Raw genomic sequence first — 18903 nt, forward strand, 5'->3', positions numbered from 1 at the left:
GTTTCCCGCACACTGTGGTAAGGGAAGTCCTTTATTTCAATTCACTCAGAAGTGGACACAGCATCCGAATAAATATTTGCTCGTAAATCTCATTTTGCGAAAGCTATACAAGCATGACTTTGGGAAGCTAGCTGCCTGCTAGCTTAGCTAGCTAGCTGCCAACACAAAGAAAATCCCATTGAGGCAATGCATGTCAAACAGGCACACTGAAGAAAATACACAGAAAAACGCTTCTTTATCTTAGAAGTTGTAAGGAATTTGCCTCTATCCCGCTAAAGTCCACTAGGTGGCAGCGGATGCCTGGACGCATCCAGGCGGTTGCTTTCTTGTTTTTTGGTTTCGAAACATTCACCAAACAAAACAAAAAAACAGCTTAAGTGCGTTTTAACAATTAAGGCGCTGGCAAGCGTGAAACTCAATCAACATAAGAGAACGTACATTTCTCAAGTACAATAGACTCTCGGGATACGACGATATCTGTTCTGAGGTGGTATGGTTAAGTAAAACTGCAAAAGTTTGTATTTTGTAAAGTTTTTGGGCCGCGAAATAATTTGTTTTGATGTCGTAGAGTGAGGTAGATGACTCAAAGTGGGACGTAAAAATGTAATATCGTAACATGAATTTCTTAAAATTCAGGGACGCCGTAACTAAAGGCCGTAAAAACATCATATTCCACATAATACCGTGAAAATATTCTAAGCTAGGGATGCCGTGCTGTCAATATTGTTTGGTGGGGAATATGTCTTAACAATTGGCAGAAAAACATGATATTCCACATGGTAACATGAACATATCATAACTGTGTTGTGGTTGAGGAAAAAAAATCATATCTAGGGACAGAAAAAACAGTATACTCCACGTTGCAATAATGAAAATATCATGAGCGAAGGACATTATGTTGTTGATATCATATACCGTTGGAAAAAAAAACAACTAGTTGACAAAAAAGTGTCGTAATCCGCATCATAATATTAAAATATTCAGGCTAGGGACGGAGTGATGAGGGACCAAAAAAAACGTTGAATTACACGAAGTAACGTAAAAAAAAAAATCATAAAGTTACGGACGCCATAACGTGGTGCAGAAATAAAACTTGGCCTTCACGTGGTAAAGTGAAAGTATCGTAAGCTTCGGAAGCTGTGTTGTTGGTGTTGTATGGCAGGGGGAAAAAAACGCAACAACGGTCTGAACAATACATCGTATTCCACGTGGTAACGTGAAAAAAAATCGTAAACTAGAGACGACATAACGAGAGGCCGAGAAAACATCGGATTCCACATGGTAACGAGAAAATATTGTAAACTGGGGACATTGTGTTGTTGTTGTAGTTTGGTGAGGGAAAAAAAAGTAATTAAGGGCACAAAGAACATCGTGTTCCACTTCATAACATGAAAACGTTGTAAGCTAGGTACGCCGTAACAAGTGACCGAAAAACCTTTAATTCCACATAGTAACGTTAAAAAAATCGTAGGCTAATGACGCAATAATGAAGGCCCCAAAAAACGTTGGATTCTAAGTGGTAATGTGAAAATATAGTAAGCTAGGGATACTGTGTTATGGTTTTAACGATAAAATATCGTAAACTAGGGATGCCATAACCAGGCAACTAGGGGCTGAAAAAAAATCATCATATTCCACATGAAAACATAGAAAAGATCATAAGGTGGGTTCGCCATATTCCGAGGGTCTATTGTCATAAGTCCTGGAAAACGTCCAAAGGAAGAGCTAGGAGGCTCGTGAAGCTTATCCAAGGTCAGTGTGACAAGATGAAGCTGCAGACTTCAGTGGCTTTTTGGGACAAGTTAGATTGCTCATGCAAAGGTTCTTTGGTCATCCCCGGACCGATAAAAAAACGTTTGGAACAAATCGAGAAATGTCCGGTGAGCAAATCCAAGAGGATAACCTCAGATTTGGTAGCCCGGGTATTATGGGGTGGCGGAAGGAGACTTTTGGAGACTGCTGAGGGCGGCGTGAATCCGGAAGTGAAGTCTGGACTCCATGGAGTAGTCTTTGTAGTTGCACCTGGAAGTGGGTGAGAGGGAGTGAGATAAGGAAAGAGAGAGAGAGAGAGAGAGTAAGGTGAGAGAGAAAGAGAAAGAGAGAGAGAAAGCAAAATAGCAAGAGAGGCGAAAGACAGAGGAGAGAAAGAGAGTAAGGTGAGAGAGAGAGGATTGAGATGAGATAAAAACTGAAAGAGGCAGGAGAGAGGAGAAAGAAAAGCAAGAGAAATAAGAGAGGGGTGAGAGGAAGAGGAAGGTGAAAGTAATGATAGAGAGAGGCAAGAGAGACAAGTGAGTGGAGAGAGAGAGAGGCAAGAGTGGAAAGACAATCAGGCGGAAGAGAGATACGTGAAAGAGACAAAATTGAGAGGTGAGAGAGAGCTAGAGAGAAAGCGAAGCGAGAGTGGAAATAGAAAGAGGTAAGATACAGAGAAAAAGTGGTCAGAGAGAGAGAAAGAGAGAGAAAGAGTGAAAGAGGTGAGAGGCAAGCGAGCAAATACAGAGGAAACAGAAAGAGGCGCGAGAGAGTTGAGAAAGAGAGGGAAGAGAGAGAAAAGCAAGAGAGGGGGGTAAAAGAGAGGTGAGAGAAAAACAAAAAGAGAGAATAAAGAGAGGCAAAAGAGATTGGAGAAAGGCGAGAGGAATGGGGAAGCGCGAGGAAGAATAGAAAGAGGCAAGAGAGACAAGAGGGTGAAGAGAGAGAGAGAGAGAGAGAGAGAAAGGTGAGAGTGGAAAGACGGTAGAGAGAGGGGCAATAGAGAGAGGTGAAAGACAAGAAAGTGTGAAGTGAGAGAGAGGTGAGAAAGATAGGCAAGAGAGAAATGAGAGAGGAAAGAGAGAGAGGTAAGAAAGAGAGAGGTGAGAAAGAGAGAGAGAGAGAGAGAAAGAGAGAGAGACTCACTTGGCGTTTTCCATGAAGGCCGCCGCCTTGGCGAGGTCCCCCTGCTGCCGGTGGAGGAGGGCCAGCTCATAGAGCGTGAAGGGCACTAGGTAATGGTCGTAACGGATGCGGCTTTCGCTGCGAAGAGACAAATGGCCACTGACAAATGGATTCCAGTGTTTCCCATACAACTATCCTAGAAATTTGTATTTATTTACACAACACCTAGAGGGGGTTGTCCGCCATCTTAATGCTTAAAGTACCCAAAAGCTCTTTTTTTGTCTTGTTTTCTTTCTTTTTGACCTCTTCTCCCCACATTTTTTGTTTTCCCCTCTTTTCTTCTTCTTTCCATTTTTTCATCCTTCCCTTTCTTTCCCTTTTCCCACCCCACTTTTTTTTCTTTTCTTTTTTTGTGAATATTTCCCTTTTCCATTTCATAAGAAACACATCTTCCCCCGTCTTCTGCGCTTCTTCTGTTGCCATCATGCTGATATTTCGTACCTGGAGAGGACGTGTGTGAAGCAGAGCTCAGCCTGCAAGAGGCGCCCGGCGTGCTTGAGGCACAGGCCCTTCAGCATCTGCACCAGGCAGCCGTCGTCCACGCGGAACTCGGACGGCTCTGTGGGGAGAGCTGGTTAGTCTGCTGATTTGGTTGGGTTTGTCGTTTTGCTGAGGGGTGCCACCTACGGGTGCAACCAGCCAGCTGCTCCTCGGCCGCTTCGATGGTCACCAGTAGCGCTTCGATGCAGTCGGCTCGCTTTGCGGCAATGGTGAAGCCACTCCAGATGTACATCATCTCCTATGAGGAGCACCACAGAGAGCTCAGCAAAGGGAATGGAGGGGGAGGTCTCACTGGCGAGACAGAGAATGATTGTGGATTACCAGAGCCGGAAGCACCAGAGGCACAGGCGTGTCAGACTTGTATCGCCGAGATTTCCTCACTGCGAATTTCTCCACGGGGAGGGACTTCCCTGCTAGACGCTGCTTCAGACCCTCCACCTGTCTGCACATAAAAGCATAAGGGAAGGAAAACCATAACCCTTCTAACGGTCACCCTACCCTAACTCTTCAAACGATAACCCTACTAACCCATAGCCAAAACCCTAAACACTCAACAACAACCCCTCTAATCCTAGCCTTCTAAACTTAAACCTGTCACTGTAACCCCTCTTACTCTGACCTAACCCTAGCCCCTTTGAACCATCCAACACTAGCCCTACCCTAACCGTCCTAACCCCTCAAACCCTAAACCTACCCCAACTCTAACTAGTTTAAGACTAGACAAGGGGTCTCCAATCTTTAACCTGAGATCTACTTTTTCTCACTAATAAGCGCAAAGAGTATCAGTTTGATATGAGTTCCTAAAATAACATGTTATTACTATGTTAGTACCAGGTTGTCATAATTAGAAGTTAGTCAGTACACCACTAAACATCATGTGAGTTAGAAATGGCATTTAGTAAAGAGCAAAAATTACCCTTGATATATTTTCCACCAGTTGGTGGGCTACTCAGGTGGTCTTCGCTCTAAACCTTCCAACCCTAGACACAACCCTCTTAAATTAGCCCTAGCTCTAACACCACTAGCCTTAGACCTAAACCCTTCTAAAACAAAACCCTTCAAACACTTCTAACCCTAACCCTAACCAAACTCTACCACTAAACCTAAACTGTAACCTCTAGAATCCCTAACCCTACCCAGGCCCTATCCATAACCCTTCTAACCCCAAATTCCACCCTAACTCCAAAACCTACCCCTAACCCTTCTAACTCTAACCCCAACCCTAACACTTTACCATTTAGCCCTGAGCGCTAGACGTGAAGCCGCACCTGAAAAGCTGTGTCACATCTTCCCCCGTCTTCTGCGCCTCTTCTGTTGCCATCATGCTGAGAATGGCGGCCTTCTGGTAGACATAGATGGCCTGCAGAAAACAGGAAAGGTTAACATGGCAGCAGCAGCGCTAGTTATTGTCGCTCACCTTGGACCAGCGGCTCTCGCGGTACAGAAGCTCGGCGTAGTGGTACGCTTGCGTCCAGTCCTGCTGGTAAGAGTACGTCCACATTAGCTCCCAGTAGCACAGATGGTGGATCTGCTTCCACTCCTGCTGGCTGCTAACACAGTCTTGGTAACCCGAGCATGCCTGCGGTGACAAAGTCGGTTAACACTAGCGTGGCTAGCCGGCGCCAACAACCAAGCCCATACCTTTTCAAATTGTCCCCGCAACGTGGCGAGCCGAGCTGCGTAAAACTGGATGATGGCACCCTGGAGAAAAACCAGGCAGAGGTAGGGGAGGATGAAAGGGGCGGAGGTGATGTAAGCGCTTACTTTGGGATACTTTTGAAGGTAGGGCTCCAGCAGGGCTTCAGCTTCTGCCACATTTCCCTCTCCACATCCTGCAAAATACAATTATTTTGATGTGTAACATCATTTTCTTTTTTATGATTACAATTACATTATACAGTTTGGGTAAAACGTAATATTGGATGGAATAGAGCATTATTTTATCAATCAATTGATTCATACTTTGTATGTCAGACATGACTAGAATTACAAGATACTTTGAAACATGATACTAGTGTTCCAATACTAAATGTCACACATGCCTTGGCTAAGAAAAACTCTTTTTTAATGAACTTGCATTATCTTAGTTGGACAAATTAGTAGCAATAATAAAACAAAACTAATTTACAAACGCTACATCGGCCATACGTAACGTTTGGCCAATGATGACTGTAATAGTCGTGAAGAAAATTAAGGATTTTGCTAAAGGAGTACAAAATATTCAAATATGTCCTCTACACTTTGTGTAGTTTTTAAAGGAATGCAACAAATTGTGTCACCATTAAGACGGTCGTTTGTTTGGCTGTCAATCTTAAATCTTATTTTATGTACAATTACAGTGGGACCTCGCTACTTCGCGGTTCCACGTTCGCGGGTTCAGAGCTTCGCAAGTCTAAAAAAATAATAATAATAAAATAAAATAATTAAGTATATGTTTTTCAATTTAATGTTTGAACATTATATAGCTTTACTTTTTTAAAATTACCTATCTTTTATAACTATTATTATTAATTCTTCAAAATATCTTTTATAACAATTTGTTTTTAAACCCGTCCAATCCCAAAAGGGTAAGCCACGCAACTGAGAGCCGATCTCTCCAGTGCCTCGTGCACATTGTGAAGAGGTTGAGAGGAGACCAAGTTGTGGTATTACTTTTATAGAAAATCAAAATTCTATTCTAATGAGGAAGACACATTTTTAAAATCTTTCTAGCAAACCAACCTCCCCAGTGCCTCACGCATATTATGAAGAGGCTGAGAGGAGACATGACCATGTTGTCCTACTACTTATACAGAAAATCATCCATCCATCCATTATACTGTATGCAGCACATGTCCTTTTTAGGGTTGGAAACAATCTATAGAAAACTTAAAATCTATTCTGATGAGTAAGATAAATTGTTAGAATCTTTCTAACACACCAAGCTCTCCAGTGCCTAAGGCACATCACGAAGCGGTAGAGAGTCGGCCAAGTTGTGTTGCTACTAAAGAAAATCAAAATATATTCTATCGAGGAAAATAAATCCATTTACTTTTTCTGAGTCTTATCAAGTTGATTGAATGTTATAGCGTGATTAAAAGTGACATATTATAGGCCCTTTTTTATTTTTCATTTGTTATTACATACCTACAAATAAATAAATAAATGAATGCATGAATTCATGAATGAATGAATAAATAGATCTTAGTGCCCAAAAAAATCAAATGCACAGCCTTGAGGCAAAATTTATATTTTTTTCGAGTATTCATGTCATCAAACTCCATACTTTTCCAACTTCCAAATTTGACCGCATTTGTATTATTTTCTCAATTTACTTACCCAGCACGAGAGTGACATAGGTGTGATAGAAAAGCAGCGTCAGCGTGCACAAGATGGAGCGCAGGGTAGAGCCCGACGTTCCCTCTCGCAACTGGGAAAGGCCGAACTCCTGTTGGGAGAGAATCCCCTCGGTAACTAGTACAGTAATGAGTTATTAATAGCATTTTGTAACTCAACTTTTGTTACCAGATGGTGCATTACTCTGCTACGCTTTGAAAAACAGATAATTAATTACGACATACTCTGATCGCTGACTGTACTACCTTTGCTCACAATGTAACATACAACTCTCAAACCACCAGCAATGCATGATAAAAAAGTAGGGCATTTTTATGTTTATCTACAAAGTATAACTGAATACAGTTAAGGTGGCACAATGAATTCTTCTCATGGGGTTATTGTCCCTACCGTTTATACTCATATCCAATCTGTATTTACAACTATATAACAAAATATTGAAATCAGGGGTTACTTTATATGCGCATATTTGGTGACTAGTGGTGAATGGTAGGCAGCTACAACAAAATCAATGAGGCAAATGTGAGACAGAATTTACAATAAAAGTGGGCTGGAATTTGGTCGTTTTACTTGTAAAATTATTTTTGCAAAACACCATGTCTGGAGAATACATGAAAAAGTCTTAGACAGTATCCAGAAATGGAGAAGGAAATCTTCAAACGGTTCGAAGCCCAGAGACAAAATGGATACAGGGTGTCTCGGCTAAGTGTTTGTTTGCAAACTCACAAGATTGCACAAGCAAGAAATTTGAAAGCTTTCACAGGTTCGTGTGCACGTTTGCTTCCATTTCTGTTATTAAGTGTGTATTTTAAAGCAGTTTTAGGGGATTGGGATTTTAGGGAATGTATGTACTGTATGCGTGTATGTATGTATGTAGGAGTATGTATGGTCATTTGTACTACATATTACTTACAGAGTAACGAGTTTCTTTTGGGTGTCAGTAGTCTGGAAGGTAACGAAATTACTCTTTTAATGAAGTAAACAGTAACTGTAACTAATACTTTTTTTTTCCAGGTAAGCGCTCAGCACTGCCTGTTAAGGGGTTTGTCCGGATCAAATGACCAATTATGACACCTTACCTGTCAACCTGTACGGTTTTGCCGTACAAAGTACGTTTTTTATGCATTTTAAGACGAGTATGACATACAAGGAAATCTATACGGAAAAACGCAAATTTGTCAATGATGGGTACCATCCGGTCGGTATACACCGACTATCACGAAGCGGCAAATCAATCAAGTCAAAGGAGTTCGCCGTGGAAGCCTCTATCTCTGTATTGTTTTTTTCATTGTAAACGAAGCAAGCAGGTTGATGCTACTGTGCGCATGCGTCTGCCACCTGGGGATTTCCCATCATGCATCATTCCGGAAAAAAAAAATATGGTGCACGATTATTTTGTATTTTGTACGGGAAAATACGACAGTTTGTATGGGCATGGAGCTGTGGAGGCTGACAGGTATGAGACACTTGCCCTGTTTCCAGAGAAGCCGATGAACTCTAGCAGCCTGAGGATCCTCTGTGGGAGGAGTGACAGCATCTGGCAGGAAAAACTTTGTTAGCCCCTCCTCTTCCAGGAGAAGTCGATAAGCTCAGTGTAATTAATGCCGAGAATCACCAAGTTGAAGGAGCCCACGCCCAGCTTGACTCCGCCTTGGAACTGCCGATGCGGGTCGGACTGGACGCTCAGGTCGGGAGTCACATTCAGCACATTTTGACAATCCCTAAAATGGAAAACAAAAGTTAAGAGGAATCGCGCCTTGCTGTTAATCCCGCCTTACACAATGACGGCAAGTTCCAACACACGTTCTTTTCAAAATGCTCAAGGTGAGGTGCTATGTCCACACCAGAAACGGCGCAAAGCTACCCAGAGCAGGACTTTTGATGGCACTAGTTAATCTCATTTATCTTTGTTTTCCAGCGATGTACCTAACGAGAACTAAAAAGCCTCTGGTGTGGACGTAGAATTTTGCTAGTTTGTGGGTAGTTTGTTACCGGGCCGCGCAGAGAGAAAAATAAGTTCCATTATCTTTCACCTATTTTTTGTACCGAAACAGCTCCATTTAGACTGAACTTGAACCGGGACTTTTAGGAAGTACATTTGAAATAAAATCAGTGGGGTTCACACAAGCAGGCACAAGTGCCTGTTGGGCGGTTCAACTGTCACGTTGGAAACAAATATTCCCACCCGCTGAAGATACAGTGAAGAATGAATCAAACTACACTTTTGTGCTTATAGCCATTCAGCGTGGAGAATGATCAACTACGTCATGCTAGAATAACGCTAAACAAACTTGCCGCTATGGAAAACCTTTGGCAATGAAGTTGGAGGATGCATGCATCCTTAAAGGGACAGTGTGTAATATTTACTGCCTCATAGTGGTATAGAAACAATTCCATTCAATGAAAATTATGTTTTTGAATACTAGGCACAAATACATAAACCATTATACCAATGTTGTTTTTTATTTAAAAAAAAAAATCATAGCTCTTTTGCATTGTGGAATCCATACCTAGTAGTCGCTGCCATGTTTGTCTGGCATGTAGCTGCAGTGATTATTGGTTTTTGTTTGAATTAGACAGCAGGGCCCTCTAGTGGTCAAGTAGTACACTCTGGGGCTTTAAGTCAAGAACGCAACACAGAGACAATATATCACCAACAGATGTTCTCCACGCATCCTCAGTCATTGCGGTTTCCTCCCACATTTCAAAAACACTCCCAAGACCCCCGTTAGGATAAGGGGGTTCGAAAAAGGAATGAATGAATGAATGAATGAATGGGATTTTGGTGCAATGTTGCAAAGACATCTAAATTTTTCACATAACTACAAAATTGATTTATGCTCGTTGTTATTAATAATGTTGTTATTATTATAAAATTTACAATTGATATCATTATTATCATTATCATTATTTTAGAAAAATCACATGGCTGTTAATGCTTCCCTTGGACTGGCCCGTGGTATAGAAAAGGTAGCCGATCACTGGGCTCAAGATGAAAAAAGACCAACTTGTAGATCTGATAGCTGCTCCGGATCTGGATGGCGCCTTTGATGAAACTGATCATGTTCTCATCCTGCACGAACGTCAGCAGAGCCTTCTGGAGCAAGCATTCGGCGTAGCACAGCTCAGCGTGCATCTCGTCTGAGGTAAAACAAACGTCGCCAATGTGAGGTTTTGTTGGGGATTAGGCATGGGGGGGGGGCAATTTGTGGTCTGTTGTACCTTCTTGAAGGTTGGGCTGCCTGCTGAGCAGACTGGAAAGGGACCCCACCACAGAGTTCTTCTTGCGAAACCTAAATGTAGAGTATCAGACATTTTAGGCATTTAAGTACTGCAACGCCTCATGATTTTATGCCTGCATCACTGTTTTTTCTGATGTCACATAGCTTGCTTCTTGTGTAAAACATTAGTATGGTTTTAGACATAACTAAAAAAATTAATCTTCTTTTGGAAAAATTAAACAGTTAAGTTTAGAAAAATCGTAAAGAGATACCAGTTAGAGTTGTGGCAGCGTAGGACTGGACACAACCACACATTCCTAGACTTTTTTCCTTACAGTGCAAAAGGAGGCAAAAGAACGAGCCATTACTCTATTATGTCTGGGACCATGTCAAAGACACACGCTTGTCATATTACAAGAAGTCACCAGCATCTGCACGCACTTTCACGCTTTGCACAATGCTAAGCTGCCCCCCTATGCCCTACCAAGATTCTTTTTTTTTCCACAACTCTCCTTATTTTGGGGATTTTTTTAATCAATGTGGACTTTGCCAGCGGACTCTTCCAGAATTGTATTCCGGTTGAAGCTGACTAACGGAATCCTAGCTGAACTGATAACATGATTTCCAGTTTGAGATCATAAAGAACTGTTTAGGAGTAAAATAACAACATTAACCATTTCCAGGCCAAAAATTATTGCGACGACCTTTTATCCAGTTAGAACAATTTAAGTCTACAATCTCCATCCACCCCCTTTCTCCATTTTGCTTTTAACAGTCAAAGTCTTTGGATAGATTATACATCACATTGAAGTGCTGTTGGATGGACAGTAGACTAAATAAACTCTATTAAATCCGATCAAAGGGTGTGATTTAAACAAATAGTAATTCTACCGTCGAATTGACAAAACAAATATAAATAAAGACTAGCAACCTTCAGACAATACATTTTCAACTGTTTTTGAACTATTGTTACATTGCACAATTATTACAACTTAGGCCAGTTTCTAAGCCAGTGAACTCAATTGCACGAGGGGCCAAAATTCAAAACACACTTAAGGTCGCGGGCCAACTAGGATAAACATTTATTGAACACACTTAAACTTAATATTTTTGGAAGATAAATATGAATAAAAACAGACAAGAATATTACATTCAAACCTTAAATCACTTACAGTATTTATTATTTTGCTCTAAATAAAAATAGCTTGTCAAATTATACAACTTAGAACTTAACTTAAACAACTTAACATTAAAATAACATTCAAATTTCTTAGCTCCTATGTCATCGTACGTATATATTAAAAAAAAACTTAAATATCCCAAAATATTTTGCTCTCCTTAATATATCTCCTGTCAAAAGTAGAAATATGAAAATGCTACAAAACCTGTAAATATACATAAAACATGTATTTTTCAGAAATAACAATTCTAATCATTCCGTTTTCTTTGCTCTTATGACTCTGATTTGATCATTTGCTCTGATCGCAGCCAGACACTGTGTAGTTCTTTGCAGTATTGTGTTTTCAGCGCGGCGAAAAGGGTATATTATATATATAGTATATGGCAGGGGTCGGGAACCTTTTTGACTCAAAGAGCCATAAAAGCAAAATATGTTAATTTTATTTTGGGAAAGAGCCACACCATATATTATGAGACAAATTTACTAAATTGCTAAACCCGCGCCCCAGACAAAAGCTTAGTCTTCAGCACATTTATTTTTGATGATTTGATAAAAATTATGAAAAGAGAATAATGCCAGAGCCCGTGTCCCAATTACTCAAGATCGGTTAAACTCATTTTGACCCTTTTTTTCATACATATTGGTTTCAAAACCAGATGCAAGCATTTATTTTGTAAAAACGTCAAAAGATTCTGCAAACAGGGAGCCTTATGTGCGCAGACGGCGTAGGGCAAGAAATGGGAGGGAGTGCTTGCACTTTTTGCATAGCTCCACCCATCCCTCCCACTCACCCAATCAAATAACTTTAAGTTCTCTTCCAGTGTTTTGGCATATTTACAATTTGTTCCGTGGATTCATCAAAAAGTATCTGAACACTGAACACAGATTATTATTTTTTTGTGTGCCACCTTGACTGCAAATCGTAGTGAAAACGTGCCCTATATATAATCTTGAAAAGTTCCAACTCAAAATTCAGATTTGGTTTGACTTGGCGTGTATCTGAACAGGATTAATGGTTCAAGTTTTGAACAAAATGGATAACGGGCCATTAATGACGATAATGTTAAATGGTCTTGCGGGCCGGATTTGATCACACGTGAGCCAGATGTGGCCCGCGGGCCGGGAGTTTGACACATGTGCTTTAAGCCAAAGATCTCCAACCTTATCGAAGATGAGAGCTCCTTTTGCGTAAATGATTAGTGCCAATGGCTACCAGTTCTGTATGCATTTCTAAAATAACGTATCATTGTACCATTTTGTTACTATGTTATTATTATGATGTTATACTCAGGTTGTAATTTTCGAAATAGGGTTACAATAGGCTAAGTCAACCACTTGAACATCATGCCGGTTAGAAATCACATTTCCTAGAAAATCACAATGCCCCATCAATGGTGAGTTGTTTTCTAAGCCAGTCCGCTGGCTACTCAGGTGTTCTCCGGTGGCCACCTGGGGCCCACGGGCACCAAGTGGGTGACCCCTGCTCTGAGCACTACCTTGTAAATATTTTGGCCCATTTATACTGACAGTCTTTCATCTTATTTTTTTCTAATCTTTTATTACGCGGTTAGGCTGGAGTGCCATGTCTATTGTTGCTGCATATAATGTTTCAGTATGTTGTTATCAATGACAACAAGGACTATTTAATTATATTTGAGTTGTATTGTCTGTTATTTATATATTTATTCACTGCAAACCACCACAATAAAGAATAAAAGTGAGTATTATTGTATGTGTGACAGCAGATATCTTTTCCGCAGGTCCAAATTCATGCGTTTATCATTTCTCAGTTTGATTACTGTACTGTATCACTCTCTGGTCTTCCGATATCTAGCTTTAAATGTTTGCAATCTGGTTAAAAATGCAGCAGCAAGACTTATGACTGAGACGAGAAAGTTTGGCCTGATCAGTTCTACATAAGCTAACTAGCACTGGCTCCAGTATGGGACTTTAAGGTTCTCTTACTAACATACAATTTTTTTCATGGACTTGCCCACTCTTATTCCTAAGATTTTATTTCTCAGATTTGATTTCCCCTATGTTCCTGCATGGAACCTCAACTCAAAAAAATGCTTGTCTGCTTGTGACTCCAAGAGCCAAGAAGAAATCTGCAGGCTCGAAAGCACCCCCGATCCGGCACCCGGTGGTGTGGAATGCTTTGCCTCCGGACATAAGATCTGAAACTTCAGTGGAAGTGCTTGGGATTAAGATTTTACCTCTAAACTAAACCAATTTGGTGCCCCCTTTTGGTCACAGAGGTCATTACATTTGACCACTCAAATAATTTCCCCACATTCTCTCTTAACCGGGAACATTACGCACCAATGCAAGGCAGTCAGTGGGGGTGGAGGTGGCGCTCACCTCCCACCTACCTCTGGCATGTGCGCAGTGCCTCCTTGATGGTGGCCATGGCGGTCTGGATGTCCCTGTGCTCGAAGGTCATGGTGGCCTGCATCACCAAGATGCTGCTGTAACCCAGCGCATGGTACATGCTGTCCCGCGACCTGCACAGAACGACAGTGGGCGACGCTTCAGCCAAAGAAGAGAGCGGCACCACCAACCCCTCCCACAATTTACCAGGGCTTGAGCAGATCCAGCGCTTCCGAGAACTTGTTGTTGAGGACCAAGTTAAGGGCGCATTGGGTCTCCTGGATGGCAGACTGCAGGTCCATGCCGCACGCACTGTCGTCACAAGCACACATTAGCTTAAAGCTGTGGGAAAAACAGCGCTAAGCACGCCATTCGGTAGGCTTACTCACCTGGGAATGCGGTCGTAGGCGTCTTCAAAACGCTCCTGACAAAAAGACATGACCATACAGTGTCACATATACTCGACATATTTATGTTTTGTTTAGTTACAGCCAGTTAGTGTTAAAACAAGATGTCTTGTCGCCTTGGCACTCTCATTTTTGTCCTATCCACGTGTTAGTGCATATCCTGCATTGCCCTCCTTTCTTGTTTTGTTCAGCCCGAACTGCTCAAGTACAAATATATCTCGTCTTTTCTACCTTTTGTGTTTTGTTCAGTTAGAGGTAGTTGGAGGTCTAACAAATCTTGCACGTTTTCTTTCATGTTTTTTGTTAAGTTAGACAGGGGTGTCAAACTCATTTCAACTCGGTGGCCACACGATAGAACAAACATTCTGTCGGGGGCCGGACTAGTAGATTAAAGAGAAAGAAGAAGAGAGATACACAAATTAGAGAAAGAGGGAGGGAAAAGGAGAGAGGGTGGGACAAAGAAAGAGAGGGAGAGAGCGGGAGAAACAAAAGAGAGAAAAAGAGAAGTCGTGCGAGAGGGGGAAAGAAAGGGAGAGGAAGAAAGAAATCCCATGAGAAATAGAAATACAGAAGGAGAGAAAAGAAAGCGTGAAGTGTAGGAAGAAAGAAAGAAAAGAGAGAAAAAGGAAAAAAAGAAGTTAGAGCAAAATAAGTTTAAAAGACGCAGAGAGAGAAAGAGACAAAGAGCAACAAAGGAAGAGAAAAAGAGAGACACAGAAAATGAAAAAGACAGAGACAGAGAGTGGGAGAAAGATAGAGAAAGAGAGAAAGAGAGATGAATAAATAAGTACAAGTACAGGCCTTTGTGAGAGGCACCTGGCTTTGGCCACATCAAGTTGACATATTTCAACCTGCAGCTTGTTTTTCTCTTGCGCTTCTCCGAGTGTTGTCTCGCGGGCCGGATTCAATCCCTTAGCGGCCCTGATCTGGCCCGCGGGTAGCCTGTTTGACACCTGTGAGTTAGAGCATGGTTCTTAAACTCACAGGCCAGGGGCCAATTGTGGCCCTTAGGATGATAAATTCAAGCCTCCGCTTGAATATTAAAGTTGAAGGAAAATTATGTATCGTTTGACCGCTAGGAAACAAGTGCTAAAGTATAAGTACAAACGACAGAGACTTAAAGTGACCATGCAGAATCATCTATCTTCTTTTCATTTGCCTAGCCTTTTGCCAGGTTTTTGGGGGTACAACATAGCAGCAAGAAGGCGACAATTATCTCATCTCCCTCTAGGTGAGGCTCATGCAAAATCAATTTACATTTTTCGACCTATTAGTATTTTTAAAAAATGCTCATTTACATGACAGTTTGTGTATTTATACATTGTTTTTTCAAACATTGTTCTACTGCTAGGAGGTATTGAATAATACATTGCCCTTTTAAGTGCAGCCCTAGCGGAGCACCGATTGTTTTACTACTGACTTGATTGAGGGATTTTCATATTTATTCTTAATGTTTTTTATTTTTAGATCTTATTTTGTGTAATATTTTAATCAGAACATTTTTATGAAAAACTATTAGCCCAACCTCACACAGAACCGAGGTCTGGCGGCTCCCCAAGTACCGGTAAATTAAGTTTAAGATCCCAGAGTTAGAGCTAGTTAGTGTTCCGACATACCCTAAGTTTTCCTTTCATGTTGTATCATGTTAGAGCTAGTTAGTGCTCCATCATATACTTTGTTGCCTTTATTTCAATTCCTGTGTTGTTATATCTTAATGTCTTGTTCAGTTAGTAACAGTTGGGATTCCAAAATATCTTATGTTGTCCCTTTTCATTTTTTGTTCAGTGCAAGCTAAGTGGTGTTATATCTTGGGATTTATTACGTTAATGTTTTGTCCATTAAATATTTGTTTTTACTTGATATAGCAGTGAAACCTAGTTTGTTTTGTTCAATTACAGCCACTTAGTGTTTTTAACACTATGTTTCATAGTCTTGTCATCTTGTGTGGGTGACAATCCTCGATCGTCCTACTTTCATGTTTTGTTCGGTTAAAGCTAACCATAGTCTAGATATATGCTCTTCTCTCTCCCTTTTGTGTTTTTGGGTGGTCCGACATATTTTGCACATTTCTTTCATGTTTTTTGTTCAATTAGAAATTAGGAAGTGTTGCAACATAGCTTCTGTAGTTTTTTTTTTTTTTTTTTTTTTTTTTTAAATCCTGTAAGAAGTAATAAGTGTCCCGACACATATGTTTTTTTTCATCTTAAGTTCAGTTGGAACCAGTTGGCATTCCAACATATCCTGCAGTGCCTATTTTCATGGTCGGTTCAGTGCAAGCTCGTTAGTGTTCTGACCTATCCTGCGTCTTCGTCCTACAATGTTCTGTTCAATTAAAGTTAGTGTTTCAACATGATGTAGCAGGGATGCGTCGTCAAGCCTGCATTGACATAGCTTTGATGTATTTCATTCTCAAGATCCTAGAAAACTTCCTTTTTCTTTTTTTGTATATTCTTCAATACTAATTTCTTTTCTGTCAATAAATCATCATATAAAATCGTATTCCATGTCTACATTTACGGGATCCACTTCTCTAGCTATAACAGATAACGGTGGCCTAAGGAAGTGTTACATGGGGGCAAAGGTCACGAGTTCTTAGAGACGGAACACCCAAGTGCCACCTGACGACGAAGCAGCAAAACAGAAGCTTCTTTGACTCATCGTTTGCATTCCACACATTACGGATAACCTGCCACCTCAGCACATCCTCAATTTCCACAAACAATGGCCCTTCACAAGATGAAGATGCAGGCTCGCTTGTCCAGCCACTCCCCCCCAGCGGTAACAGTCTAGAATTAGCTCATGTTACATGGAAAAACACATAGAGAAAACAACTTGTCCCATCCAAACACAGACCAAATTAAAGCACCCGAGCCTGTAGCCGGTATACCATACCTGAGGACCTTTTTGAAACCGGTTCTGATTCTAACCTCGCACAAAAAGCTTCTCGTCAAAGCAACAGCTTTATGCTTCGTGTATGAAAAAAACAATGCAATGTCAAAGTAGAAGAGAGAAAAGTCACCTCGTCCTCTGTATGGTTTGGGTCCTCCATCGCGTCGGTTCCGACACGTCACTCGCGACTGGACTGGAGGAGAGCCCAGCATAATGAGGTGGAAAAAAGTGTATATTACGTCACTTCCGCTCGTGAAGCATAACATTGAAAAAAGAGAAACTAAACGTTGATATTTTTTGAAGAGTTTGTAAACAATGGCATTCACGAGTCCATGATTAAAATAGTATTGATATGAAAGTGTAACATTTTACTTTTGAAAGCCTTTATAACATGTTTTAATTAAAAAAACGTGCCCATTGGGCACAACACCGGCACGCCCCTTCTGCTCGTGTGAAAAAAATAAAAGTCGACTTTAAGGATGATTGTTTTCACTGCCTTTTTCTACCCAAGTCATTTATGAATGGTAAACCGTAAATAGTCTGTATTTATACAGCGCTTTTCAAGTCAATGAAGACCTCCCAAAGCGCTTTACATGAGTTTAATATAAGCGATATTATCGATATTAGAGTGCACAAAATTGTGTTTTTGAATGTCATACTTACATCTGAAAAGCCAATTTGCGACCTGAAAAGCTATTCATTTATACAACAAGTTAGATAAAGACCTTAAAGATGTCCCTTATTTAAATCAATTTTAATCTTATATATACGTATTATGGATTTACATTCTTAAGACATTTATTTATGATCAATATTTTCTCTGGTTATTATATTCTGAGCACAAGTGATGCTGTGATAGGTTACATTTCCTTGTTTTTAATTTTCCTTGGGGTAAAGTTCTGTTTTCTTGTTTTAGTTTTGAATATGTCTTACCTGCAAGGGAAAAAATGTAACAGGGGTGGGCACTTAAAAGCATCGGCTTCAGCCTACTCCCTTTTGGCAATGTTCATGTGTAATATTGTCGTATTGTTAAGCTGTTTTTTGTGCAAATGTTTTGTGTTCCTTTTGTTAATCAGTTGTCAGTGCTTTTGTTGCGCAGTGCGTAAATAAACTTAATTCAACATTTATGAGAAAAGACCGCCCACAACAGGTGACGTAAACGCATCGTGGGTGCAAGTTGAGAACACCCAAAGCCCAGTAATTCAGGGGTTTGATTTTTTTTAGGAGTTAAGAATAGTTAAAAGAAAAAACGTATTGAAAGAAAAACTTAACATACATACAGATATCAAAATAAGTTACAAAATTGAAACGAATAAATTCAGCTCATTTTTGTTATCATTAATTAAAAAAAAGACCGTGCACAACATGTGATATATATATATATATATATATATATATATATATATATATATATATATATATATATATATATATATATATATATATATATATATATATATATATATATATATACATGATTTAATCTTCAATTTTAATTAATCTTTTGATGGATTAATGTGATTCATAATTTTAAGTAGTGGTTCTTTGACTTTGGAGGCTATGGGTAATTTTTATTATATCGCTCTCAATAGATTTGTGCCATCAAATTTATAATGAATTTAATTTTTGTTTCGTTTTCCAGGAAATGTCAATTTTGTTAAGCATTGTCTTATGATGTTGTTGTTATTGCATTTACTGTCCAGAATTGACATGCTCTGTGTAGGAGGTGGAGGTATTTGGAGGTTTATTTGTTGATATTTTAGAATTTTGGCTGTTATGGATATTAATTACTTTGGAATGACATTTACTAATGTGTTAAACTCAGATCGGGCTGCATTGAAGTCCCACTTGATTTACAAAAAAATCACAATTTGATATTACACCGTTATTGTCCATCAGATGTGATATTGACCACATGTTCTTTTCATACTTAATACATAGAAGTTATTCCAGATGGCAATGGAGTGCAATAAAAAGTTGTGCACGCAAAGTAATTTCCAGTGCAGCAGAATTTGTAAAAGTCAGACAATTGAATTGGTAGTTCTCCAGTATTAGTTGG

The 18903-nt window shown here is 40.1% G+C and overlaps 1 protein-coding gene across 1 annotated transcript; it reads right to left on the bottom strand.

Annotated features, from left to right (window-relative positions):
• Positions 1 to 13: 13 nt before the first annotated feature.
• Positions 14 to 17056, bottom strand: ttc39b (tetratricopeptide repeat domain 39B). Its single transcript, XM_088348159.1, has 18 exons — positions 16975 to 17056; positions 13938 to 13972; positions 13756 to 13860; positions 13551 to 13682; positions 10000 to 10070; positions 9786 to 9918; positions 8393 to 8498; positions 8249 to 8314; positions 6760 to 6868; positions 5206 to 5273; positions 5083 to 5142; positions 4859 to 5020; positions 4710 to 4801; positions 3763 to 3883; positions 3568 to 3679; positions 3382 to 3499; positions 2902 to 3018; positions 14 to 2022 (listed from the first exon to the last, which is right to left on the bottom strand). Exons 1-18 carry the CDS (start codon positions 17002 to 17004, stop codon positions 1926 to 1928), a joined length of 1734 nt encoding a protein of 577 aa, XP_088204285.1. The 5' UTR covers positions 17005 to 17056; the 3' UTR covers positions 14 to 1925.
• Between the last annotated feature and the right edge of the window lie 1847 nt (positions 17057 to 18903).

This window comes from Urocampus carinirostris, chromosome 11, assembly GCF_059441175.1.
Source record: "Urocampus carinirostris isolate Australia breed hairy pipefish chromosome 11, RoL_Ucar_1.0, whole genome shotgun sequence".
NCBI lineage: Eukaryota > Metazoa > Chordata > Actinopteri > Syngnathiformes > Syngnathidae > Urocampus > Urocampus carinirostris.